This window comes from Quercus robur, chromosome 6 (assembly GCF_932294415.1).
Source record: "Quercus robur chromosome 6, dhQueRobu3.1, whole genome shotgun sequence".
Classification (NCBI taxonomy): domain Eukaryota; kingdom Viridiplantae; phylum Streptophyta; class Magnoliopsida; order Fagales; family Fagaceae; genus Quercus; species Quercus robur.
This window is the reverse complement of record NC_065539.1, coordinates 28,057,459-28,069,966: the sequence shown is the minus strand read 5'-3', so window position 1 is coordinate 28,069,966 and position 12,508 is coordinate 28,057,459. Positions and strand designations below refer to the sequence as shown.

Sequence of the window (12,508 nt, the reverse complement as noted above, 5' to 3'; positions counted from 1 at the left end):
ATCAAGCTTGCCAAAACTTCACTCTAGATCCATCCCTTATGTCATACCAGAGATATCTTGACAACGTAGGCCAACCTCAGCTAATATACTTCCACAAACTCACCCTGCAAGAAGCATACATTGAGTTGGAAAACCAGCCCCCACCCCCTACTCACATCCATACTTCACTTCATCTTGGATTCTTGTTCAAAAAAGGGTAGAAAATGGAGTTACTACAATCCCATATGTTTTTACAGGAGCTCAAATTGGGATGTGCAGTTCTCTTGGGATTTGAATGATTGGGAGTTGGGTTCAGTGGCGGATTTCCCTCATATCTTGGAGTCCAATACCCCTTCAAAAAAAAAAATGGGGACCGAGTGAGATGGAAGCTAAAGAAGAACGGGGGTTTTCACATTCGCTTTCATTATAAAGCACTACGAATTTCCCCATCTGTCATCTTTCCTTGGAAAGGTATTTGGTGAGTTAAGGCACCTAAGCGAGTTTCTTTTTTTGTTTGGACTGTGGCTTGGGTAAAGATACTCATCGGTGGTAATTTAAGGAGGAAGGGTTTCATCTTTGTTGACCGGTGTTGTATGTGCCAATGTTGTGGGGAGAAAGTTGATCATTTATTGTTTCATTGTGAGAAGGCTTATCAATTGTGGTTTTTTGTCTTTTGATCTTTTGGGGTCTCTTGGTTCTTACGAAGAACAGCGCTAGACCTTTTTGGTTGGAGGAATTGGTTAGGTAAGCACTCGTCAAACATTTGGAACTTAGTACCGTTACGTCCGATATGGTGTTTATGGAGGGAGCGTAATAGACGCACATTTGAGGATGTGGACAATTTAGGAGACCAGTTGCTTTGCTTTATTCAGTGGTTCTATCTCAGGCTTGGGGACTCACATTTGGTGATTCCCATCCATTGTTTATAAGTTTTCTCCTCTCTTGTAATTAATTTTTCTGTTTTGTTCTTCCTTTGATTGTACCTTTTGACTACTATGTGATATTTTCTCATATAGTAGTACATACATATTAGGGGTAAATCTACTAAAATGATTATTACAAATAATGTGTGTTAGGGTAGTTAACCCCACTTCAGGAGAATATAACAACCTCCATCCTTCTTGATTTTTCACCATTATAAAAAGATTGCATTGAAGCAAAAAGGTCAATAATAGATCATTGATTAGATAAACAACCTAAAAGCAAAAAGGTCAATTATAAAAAGTTTATACCTTATACTCATGTCTGCAGACACAAACATATTGAACAGGTCTATAATAGATCATTGATTTGACATCTCACCTTGACCGTCCCAAGGGCACATCAAAAAGGCCAAGCCCAGAAGGTTGCATGAGATAAACAACCAGCATTCATGAACTGGTCAATAATGCAAGCATATGCTTTGAGCTAAGGAAACTTGGCCCGTCTTAAACTTTAGCAATCTACATCGGTTACAATGCAACTCTCTCACTATTCATGTTATTTTCCTATTTCCAAATTGATTCAAGGTTTAACTTGGTTTAACAGTTTAGAAGATCAACAAATGATTAAACCAAACAAAATCTCCAAAGTTCTAATAGAATGAAAATCTTAAGATTATTCATACACAGCCACAAGAAAGTAAAAAGAAAAATGGAAACTCAAAGACATAATCCTCTCCTTCAGAGGTTCAAAGCTAATCAAAATATATCAAAAAGTTGATTACCTAACTATTGTTAGAAACATCTGAAAAGTCATATTTCAAACACATTCCTGAAGTGACTAAATATTGTCAACTGATAGGAACAACAGTAACCTTGGTTAATTATTAGGCCTGGGAAAAGACCTATGAATACAGGCATTTTTTTTTTTTTTTTTTTTTTTGATAAGTAAGAAGAAAATATTATTAAAAGGGGAAAAACAAGAGAATACAAAGAGTTCACGGTAGTGAACAAAAAGACACAAGCAGCCACTACGAAATACTAATAGACAAAAGGAATTCCATAAGGGTAAAACAATCAGAGAGACCCCAACACGAGACCAATCAAAGAGGGTCCGTTGGCATAAATCTAATAATTGAACCACAGTTTTCCCCTTATCCTCAAAAGAACGCCAATTTTGTTCAGTCCAAATAGTCCACATTAAACAGCCTAGAACCAAATTCCAAATATCGGAACTATGCTTCCCAAGCCAATAGTACCAACAAAATAATAAGTCCGCTACTGAACCTGGCATGACCCAATCAATCCCAAACAGCCAAAGCATATACGTCCACAAAGAATGAGCTATCGGACAAAAACGTAACAAGTGATCCACAAATTCCACATTACAACAGCACATACAACAACGATTCGCCAAAGGACAACCACAAAGCATAAGGTTATCCAAAGTTAGAATCTAACCATGAGCTACTTCCACATAAAAAATGTCACCCTTTTAGGAATCTTGACTTTCCAAATGCCCTTCCAAGGGAAAGTGGAACGAGCTGCATTTCGAATCTTATGATAAAAAGACCGAATGTCAAACTTCCCACTTCCATTAAGACCCCAACGAAGCCTATCACACCCATCACTCCTAGGAATCCGGGTTTGGATGAATTGAAGTAGGGAGTATGAAGCCACTAACTCCCAATCATTGAAATCCCTAAAAAAGCTAAACTCCACACTCTGTCATTATCACCCACTAGAAGGCTTAACACTTCATAAACATAAGCTTCTTTATTGGCTGAACACAAAAATAGCTGGGGATAAAGAATTTTAAGAGGGACATCCCTAGTCCATTTATCATGCCAAAAAAGAATACAAGAACCATCCCCCACCACAAAAGACAAATGCTTAGCAAAACTTTCCCACCCTTCACTAATACTCCGCCATAAACCACAACCATGAGCCCTTCTGCAGACTCTAGTGCACCGACCCCCTTTCCCCTCCCTATATTTCATGGCTATAACCCTCCGCCATAGATGAGTGATTTCATGGCCATACCTCCAAAGCCATTTCCCTAATAAGGCCTGATTAAAAGACGCCAAATTCCAAATTCCCAAACCACCCAACTCGCGCGGTAAACAAACCTTTTCCCAAGCCACCAATAGATATTTGAAACACTCAACTGAATAACCCCACAAAAAATTCCTCTTAATACATTCCAATCTAGTCACCACAACTTTAGGGATAGTAAAAAGGGAAAGGTAATAAGTCGGATGGCTTGAAAGGGTACTTTTCAACAAAGTGAGTCTACCACCCTTTGACAAGTAAAGCCGCTTCTAGCCTGAAAGCTTCTTTTCCAACCTCTCAAGAATCAGATTCCAAATAGAAGCTATTTTATACAAAGTTCCCAGTGGCATACCCAAGTAAATCATAGGCAAACTGCCCACCCTGCACTAAAGAATATTAGCCAAGGTCTGAATGTTGCTCACCTCCCCAATGGAGACAATTTCACTTTTCTCCACATTCACCTTCAAACCAGTAAAAGCTTGAAAACAAGTCAAAACCAGCCTAATGGAAAAAATCTGCTCTCTAGAAGCATCGCAAAAAAGAATAGTATCATCGGCCAATAATATGTGAGAAATACGAATACCAGTAGAATTATTAGGACCCACATGAAAACCCTGAATGAGACCACCTTCCTCAGTTTTCTTCAAGATACGACTTAAGACCTCAATGATCAAAAGAAAGGGAGACAATGGGTCACCTTGTCTTAGACCTCTAGAGCTACCAAAGAAACCAGCAGGAGATCCATTAACCAAAACTGAGAATCGAACAGTAGTGACACAAGTCTTCAACCAACTCCTCCATCTACCCCCAAAACCCATCCTCTTCAACAGATAAAACAAAGAGTCCCAATTCACATAATCATATGCTTTCTCAATGTCTAACTTACACACTACCCCTGGAGCACGACCCTTCAATCTACTGTCTAAACATTTGTTAGCAATAAGCACCGAGTCCAAAATCTGCTTGCCACCAACAAAAGAATTCTACGACTAAGCTTATACACACTGCACACTAAGTTGATAGGCCGAAAACCTTTGATATTCAAAGCATTATTCTTCTTGGGAATCAAAGAAAGAAAAGAAGCATTCAGAGACCGTTCAAACTCTAAGCTCCTATGGAAATGATCAAAAAATGCCATAACATCTGTTTCCACTACACTCCAGCATTTTTTGAAAAAATGCCATAGTGAAACCATCAGGACCTAGGGCTTTATCATCCTCCATCTCTTGAAGAACCTTAACTACTTCCTCCTTTGAAAAACCCCTCTCTAGAGCAAGCCGCTCATCTTCCTCAATTCTAGCAAACTCTAAACCATCCATAGAAGGGCGCCTAGTATCAGACTCTGATAAAACTGAACCACCTTAGACCTCACCTCTTCCTCATCCTCATAGAGAACACCATCCACCTCTATTCCCCGAATATGGTTAGTTCTTCTATGGGAGTTAGCAACCCGATGAAAAAAACAAGTATTATTGTCCCCCTCCTTCACAAATAAAATTCGGGACTTTTGTCTCCAAGAGATCTCCAAAGAGGCAAGATGTGCAACCTCACTTTTAATCTGACTTCGCCTAGTTTGTTCCTCCTGAGAGAGGCCTGACAAGTCCTCCCTAGCATTCAAACCCAACAATTCAGATAAAAGACATTTCTTCCTAAAGGCCAGATCCCCTCTCTACAAAACCCTCTTCTTTCAACCACATATTCTCAAATTTAAAGGCACTACGACCTTTATTAACACTACTGGCCACCACCAAAAGAGGGCAATGGTTAGAAACAACACGAGGGAGTACCCTTTGAGACACGTTCCCAAAATGATCTACCCAATCCACCAATGCCAAGGTTCTATCAATTCTTGACATACAATCTATCCTTGAATCTCTAAACCAAGTAAATGATGCCCCTTCAAAAGGTAAGTCCACAAGATAGTTAGCCTCAATGAAGTCTAAAAAAGCAAACATAGCCGGGCTAAAGGCATCACAACCAAGTCTCTCACTTAGATATCGAATGATATTGAAATCCCCAATCACACACCATGCCGTATTCCACCTAGAGTGCATCCTTGTAAGCTCCTCCCACAGAGCACCCTGCTAACTATCATCATTAGGACCATACACTCCTGAACATGCCCATACAAAATCATCTACAACCCCCTTCAGTAAAACATTAACAGAAAACTGACCAATAGCACAATCAACTTTTTCATAAGCTTTCTTGTCCCAAACCAGTAACACCCCCCCCCCCTGCAATGTTGACTACATCTAGAGCAGCCCAGTCTAGGAATGAACTACCCCAAAGGCTTCGAACAATAGAAGAGTTTATAGAAGCCAGCTTAGTTTCTTGATAGCAAACAATATCACAACTCTACTCCTTGAGAAGATTTTTACATACTTCCCGCTTCTGAGGATTGTTTAATCCCCTAACATTCCAAGATAAAAGCCGTAAACTCATCTAACACAGGTAATCGCCCCCATGCCTATTGAGGAATCTCTATTCCTCCCCTTAGATGCTACCCCGTCATAATTGACTGAAGAAATCAAGCCTTTAAGTTCCCTAAGCCCTTTTTGCCTTGAGCTCACAATATCTTTAGAAGTCCCAACATTTACAACATCAATGCAGTCTTGTTCAAGGAGACGAAACAAAGCCAGGCATTGATCTTCATGCTTAACAATAGGAAAACCCACTATTCTACAAAAACTTTTCATCAAGCTACATACCCATTTCGAGTTTTTTACCTCTGACCCCCGAACCTCTCCCTCATCCACTTCCTAGATCACTTCCAACTCCTTATGTTCCTTGGGATCCCATTTAGATAAAGGTGAACACTCCAATAAGCCACTCTCTTCCTCCCCTTGAGAAAAAGCTCTAGAATTAACTTCACTATGCTTCCACTGAAGCAGAACGTGCTTAGACCCATCCTGTGCCAACTCATTTCCATCCTGTGCTAGTTCATCCCCATCCAAATCTCTCGACGAATTGCTCCATTTTTCTCCCTTCTCCCCTGACACCTCCATAGAATTTTCTATCTCCCCAAAACAGAAGTTCATCTTGCTACCAAACCCAACAGAGGAGAAAAATGACTTTGGGTTGCTCCCTGATGCCATTGAGGCGAAGAAACAACCTTCCCAGGCCCCCTCGGCCTCGTCAACCTCCCTCCACTGAACTCCCCAACCATCGGAGTCTGGATCTCCTCTCCGATGAACCCAGGCTTGGCAATCTCCGTCGCACCCATTGCTTTTACCGACGGTGAGACCACCGAGACAACATGCACAGGGTCGACGGTGAGGTCAAAGGCACCACGTTCCAGTTCCGACACCATTACTAACACTGGCAACTCGAGATCTCCACCCCATCTTCCTCTCGAGCTCTCGCCTACTACTCACGATGACTGAGAATCAAACTTCACTAGAAATTAGTTGGGCTTGACCAAACTGCCCTTCTTTTGAGAATACACTTGCACCTCGGGTTGGGCTTTAACAAGCCCACCTGTTTGTTTTGTGACTTCTGGCCCATCACTTAAAACCTTGGGCCAGCTGAGCTCCTTATCACCCAGCCAAGTCACAGAACGTCTCCCATTCTCAGGCTTGCACACTCTCAAAGCAAAAGTAGCAGGAGTCAACTTAAATTGAAAAGCCTGCATGGGTCTGCATTAAAAGCTAAAACATTGCCTTTTATAACTGGACATTTTCTATAGGTTTTCCATGAATCACGTTCTACCCCAAAATAGTTCTAGTTTTTTCAAAATTCCTGATCTTTTGCTGATTACCATAAACAGATAAAAACTTCTCACTCCGACCACCATCAGCAAACTGCCCACCACCACCACCACTATTATTGGATGATACTTTGGCCATAGATACCAGTTTTGCACCAAAGCAAAAAATCCTTAGCTCTTTCTGAAACAAAGACCAACCAGCACGATTGGAGTTTGTTGGTATCATTATACAACCACTCCTAGACCCTCCAAAATATACTGCAATAACAACAAAAAGACCAGCTTTGTTTGATCTCCCACAGAACTCTATCAACTTCCCATTTTCCTTGAATCTCTTACAAAGTACAACATGACCAGGCACCCAATCTCGTATGTTTGCTAGACAAGTAAGTATCCACTCCATGCCCCTACGTCCAACCCAAATAGAGCTCTTAACATTCCGACATGTCTCATGTATAGCATACAAATTAGACTGCCCCTCATCAAAAGAAAAAGAAAAAAGTTTAGCATCAATGTGAAACGACCTCTTGCTGCCCCCAAGGTCAAAGGATTGAGGTTTAGGAGGGATGTTTTGTGAGGTTTCTAAGGAGGGAGAATTTAGTTTGGTTAAAGGTGCAGGTACAGGCTGTTTAGGCAAAGCATTGTTAGACCCCTAAGGTGTAGGGGAGGGGGAAGGTAGTGGTGGAGGAGGGGGATAAGGATATGGGAAAAACCCGAACTGTGGAGGGAAGCATAGGGGAGAGGAAGGAAAATGTGGGGGTGCCAAAAGAGGAAAAAAAGATGGTGACGGTTGAGGGAGAGGGAGAGGGAGAGGGTGGGGTGGAGAGGATGAGGATGGGGTGGGGGAGGAGGGGGGTCGAGCTTCATGGGGGGGGAGATCAGGGGGGTCGCACAGGCATTTTAGTAACACTGGCAGAATAAAAACAGAGTAATATAGAGGAAAATCTGAGAAATAAGACTAATGGACTAGACTATCAAGCATTAAAGCTCTTTACCTTGATATATAAGCTAAAACTAAAATGTCACAATATTCCTCGCTATATGAAATCAATTTGGAGGGAAGGAAAAAAGAAAACAACACAAAGAAATGCCATCTTGAATTATGCAGCATGCTCACATTTAAGGATCTTAAAAAATAGCATGGAAAATAACGCTGAAAACAGAAACGTTATAAGTATAATTTTAGTCATCTGCAGGAACCTTATGTGATACTGATCTGAATAATATATTCAAAAGGCCAGCTTTAAATTATCAAAGGACTGATTGCAGAGATATCATCTTCTAGAGTAGTCATATTACAAATAAAAGAAATAGATAGAACAACCTTAGGACTTGAGTGATTTCTTTTTTCAAATCCTTGTCAGGTGGAAGCCTCCCTTTCAGTACTCCTCTAATTCTGTCCTTGTACTCATCAACTCTTTAAATAAATTAGAAACAAAACACCATCAGCTTCAAAACACAAGAATACGTGCTAACTAAAAACTAAAGCAAAGAAAAGAAGAGAGATCTGATTTACATTTTTTTGTGTTTCTTCTTGTGATTCTCCAACTCTGCCTTCTTTAGAGACAGTTTCACTCTATCCTCAGAATCAGCAGCCATAATGTCTTTTTCTCGATTAACAGCCTTTATCTTTTGCTCTATGCTATATAGATCACTTTGCTTTTGACGTATGTTTGATTCAAATTCTCTTTCAGCAAGCTGGTTTGTTTTTCTCTCAACCTCAATACGCTGCGCAATTAAGATTAAAGTTACTTAAATATAGCATAATGTGTTCGCTAAGACTAAGGCTGTGAATTCCAAACAAGACTGGCGAGCAGGGTCACCCTCACCATGTTCTTTTCTCTTTCATCAATGTGAGAAAGATTAACGTGAGAGTTTTGAAGTTCGAACGAATCACGCTCATTATCCTTCTCTTCTATGCGTTTCAAGATGCCACTCTGCATGGATCATGATTGAAAAACCTACATGAAACATGAAGGAATTGACAATTGGAAAATTTATGAAATGCATACTTTGTAACCACAAACCTTGATCTCTAATTTAGCCTGCTTCTGAGCCTCAACATTTTTCCAACGGTCATTTGCATCCATATAACAGGTCCATGCTGTCTTAAGTTCATTTTCATTTGATATCTGAAAAAGCATCCCTTGCAATCAATGCTACTACAAATGGTTGAGAGAAAGCTCATATATTTTGGATTTTGAAAAAAAAAAAAAATTCTCATCTCTGATAGTCTGATTTAACAACAGAATATTGAGAACATATATTTAATATAAATACATTGAGAAATGTTATGTCCACAACATTTTTACAACAAATTCTAAAGTTATGTTTGGTAACAGTTTTTGTTTTCTATTTTCAAAAACTTGTTTTTGGGAATATAATGAAAAAACAATTTTCTTGTATTTTTGAAATCAAAAATATGTTTGGTTAGTTGAAATTAAAAATATAGTTTTTTGAAAAAAAAAATAGAAATTACTAAATATGTTGTTACTAGGATTTGAATTTTAATGCTAACTCATTAAATGAGATAGATTCATTAAATTAAATACATGTTTTCATTAACTTTTGAAAATTAGAAATTGAAAACAGTCTTTTGCATGTTTTCAATTTCCTTCACAAATTGAGTTTTGAGACCAGTTTTTGTTTCTGTCTATTTTGGGTTGCCAAACAAGTTTTTTAGTCTCAAAAATAGAAAATTGTTTTTGGAAAAAAAATAAGGAGAAAAAACAGTTACCAAACATGCCCTAAGCGGCAGGTTGTTATTAGCTGTTACTGGTGGAAATAAAAAGTAATTTCAATTATGGGTTCAAATTAGAACCAATAACAGTGTAGCACCTATTATTTGTTGTGAAAATATTGTGATCATAGCACTTCTCATGTTCATTTCTATGAATAAAGATACATCTAGCCAAAAAATTCACCTTTTTATCCTCCATATCCTTCTCAAGATCCATCAACCTTGATCTTATTCGATTTATGAGGCTCAAAGAAACTTCATTGCTGAAGGGGATATCTAGAATAGACCCTAGATTATGCCTTGCAAAAAGTTTTTGGATGGTGGTATCTCGTTCGAACTTCAAGGACATATGAGCCTGAAGCCAAAAGCAAAAGAGATTATTAGGAAAATGATCCACATGAATTTGTAAGACTTTTTGACTGTCAAAATATGCATAGTTTCACTTACTTCAGCTTCAGTTTGAAGCTTGCTAATCTCCCAGATATATTCATTAATTGCCTGCTTAAGAAAAGAACTTTTAGTCTCTGTGTCATTCATTTCCCTCTCCAACTTGCTTATTTTAGATTCCAAAAGTGCAATCCTTTCTTCAAACTTGGTTTTCCATTCATTCAACTCTTCATCAGTGTCTGACCAAAACAAGATGAAAAAATATGAGAACACCCAACAAAGAAAAAAAAAATGCAAGAATGAGACAGAATATCCTGATTTTGCTAAAAATTCAAACCTTCATTCTCCTCAGCAAGAGCAGCATACTGTTTCTGCTGCTCCTTAAACAAAGTGCTTCTTTCAACAGTCTTGTTTGCTATCTGTTCCTGTAGTTTCCGCAAATCTTTCAGAGTTGTTTCAGTGTGGTGAACTTTGGCATCCACGTTTTGGATGCTTCCCTCCAATTCCTGCATTTGAATTTTCACAGATTCTTCTTTCTCTTGATCTTGAGCAATGCTTTCCCGAAGCTGTAGGAATCAATGAAATAACTCTATTAAATAAGTCTAGGTAGATAGCATGTCATCAAAATTTTCATGTATAATTGGTACAACTGAAATACGAATCAAGTTTCGTAACAACTCAAGCAAGTCAAAAAGACAGTGCATTAGCACTTCAAGACGCTTCTAGAAGCCACCTTGCCAAACACACCCCCCCCCCCCCCCTTCCCAAAAAAAAAAAAAAAAAAAAAGTAAAACTGAATAAATCAATGTGACTACAATCTCTTCCTCAGGAAGCTCAGCTGACCACACACAAGTATATATATGTGTGTGTGTGCACGTATAAAATTATCTCAGTACAAGGGGGATAAGAGGAAAAAACCTTATATGCAGCATCTTTCAAAGTTTGAAGATTCTCCAATTTGAGTTTGTAGGTCTTTATTTCTTGAGCCTGATCCTTGTGAAGTTTTTTTATGACCTCCAATGCCTTTGTATATCTGCTTCATAGTACATGACCAAGTATTATAACTTACTTCAAGACATTAGCACCAACATATTAAAAAAAATACAGAAAGAAAAATTGCAATGACAAATTGAATATAGCATACATGAAGGTTATAACAGAGAGCATTTTTGGTCAAGGAACTCAAAATCATGGAAACAGGCTATTTGAAATACTCTTTAATCTGTAGGGGGATTTTTGCAATATGCACCCTGAAAACTTCAAAACCTTAATTTGATAATAATTTGCCCAACATTTAGATTAGTGTAAAAATTGAGTAGAGGCTAAAGTAAAAGATAATAGTGCATAGGACGTAAAATACCGGGTAGCGGAGAAGATATCGTCAAACTTCTTTTTAAGTGTGGAAGGGTCTTGCAAAGGCCAATTAGCTTCATCTTGGTGTACAAAAATGACATTTTCGAGAACAGCCTTAGAGACGCCCATTAAAGCAGGGATCTCTCGGTCCATGTCAGCACATCGATAGCTAAGGCAAACTTTTTCACCAGAGTGAGGATTAATTGTTTGAAGAACACTCTCGATGGCCTTATACTCCATCTTGGAGGCCTTCTGCGTCAGCTGAAACGACCTTATGCACACCACATCCTTGCCAGCTGCAGTCTTGAATCGGAGCTTAATCTGTCCTTTTGTCTCTGTTTCCCCCGCGACCTACAATCTCATCTCAATCAAAACACAAATTTTTTTATTATTATTATTACTCCACTATTCTTACACCTTCTTCTTATACCTTGGGGTCATGTATGAAACTGTGCCCTGAACGCGCATTGGGAGGCAATTCTCCTGTGCACGAAAGCTTTAAGCACTCTATAATAGTCTGCAGCACATTAATTAATTTATTTATTAACAAAAAAAAATTATTTTATAATGGATTGAGAAAGTGAAAAAAAAAATTACTGTTTTGCCAGCTCCGTTGGGGCCGACGATTAGGGTTAAGGGTTTGAAGAAGGTGATAACGAGCTTGTTCTCCGGGTCGAAACTCCGGATGCCTTTGATTAGCATCTTATCCACAGTGCTCATCTTTCTTTCTTTATTCTTCTTCTTCTTCTTCTTCTTCACAATACAATGTATACTGTAATAGAAGCATGAAAATGGAGGGACTGAGAGAGAGATTTTTTACTTTTTATTGGAAACTGGAAATCGGCGGGACTCCAAGCATCTCTTGTGTTGTGTTGTAAAATAGCAACAGACCCAACCTGACTACAAATATATACTATTTGTTTTTTTTTTTTTTTTTTTTTTTTTTTTTTTTGGTTCCCAGAGCTTCGCTTGTAATTTTTACAGCACCAACAATTTCCCTCTCAATGAAATAATATAATACTAACAAGTAACATCTTCTTCTTTTTTTTTTTTTTTTTCTTTTTTTACACTAACAATGCTATGCATGGAAACCTTACTATTTATGAGATAAAAATTAAGATATTTTTTTCAAAATAACACTAATTTTCAAACAATTTTATTAGTTAGTATCGTTTACAAACTATTTAGGAAAATAATATCTAGACTCGAGTTTATGTAGTAACTCGAGTATCAAAAACTCAATTTCTATGAAAATTTAGATTGAACTCAAGTTCCACAAAAGAAAAACCATAAATCAAAACCTAAGACAAACCCAAGCAAGCTTAAGAAAGTAAAGTCGAAACAAAAACCTAGAAAACCCAATCATAA

General features: G+C 38.3%; 1 protein-coding gene across 2 annotated transcripts in view; it reads right to left on the bottom strand.

The window, feature by feature from the left end:
- Window positions 1-12,033, bottom strand: part of LOC126688406 (DNA repair protein RAD50) — a 49,389-nt gene extending 37,356 nt beyond the window's left edge. The window contains exons 1-11 of one of the 2 annotated variants that reach the window (XM_050383082.1): window positions 11,738-12,033; window positions 11,571-11,657; window positions 11,148-11,491; window positions 10,706-10,820; window positions 10,125-10,353; window positions 9,848-10,026; window positions 9,585-9,755; window positions 8,688-8,792; window positions 8,490-8,597; window positions 8,177-8,388; window positions 7,985-8,077 (exon numbers count right to left, since the gene is read on the bottom strand). In XM_050383082.1, coding sequence (XP_050239039.1) covers window positions 7,985-8,077; window positions 8,177-8,388; window positions 8,490-8,597; window positions 8,688-8,792; window positions 9,585-9,755; window positions 9,848-10,026; window positions 10,125-10,353; window positions 10,706-10,820; window positions 11,148-11,491; window positions 11,571-11,657; window positions 11,738-11,860 — 1,766 coding nt within the window. In that variant the 5' untranslated portion in view covers window positions 11,861-12,033. The remainder of the gene's footprint in view (window positions 1-7,984; window positions 8,078-8,176; window positions 8,389-8,489; window positions 8,598-8,687; window positions 8,793-9,584; window positions 9,756-9,847; window positions 10,027-10,124; window positions 10,354-10,705; window positions 10,821-11,147; window positions 11,492-11,570; window positions 11,658-11,737) is intronic. The other variant, XM_050383081.1, reaches the window with a different exon arrangement.
- Between the last annotated feature and the right edge of the window lie 475 nt (window positions 12,034-12,508).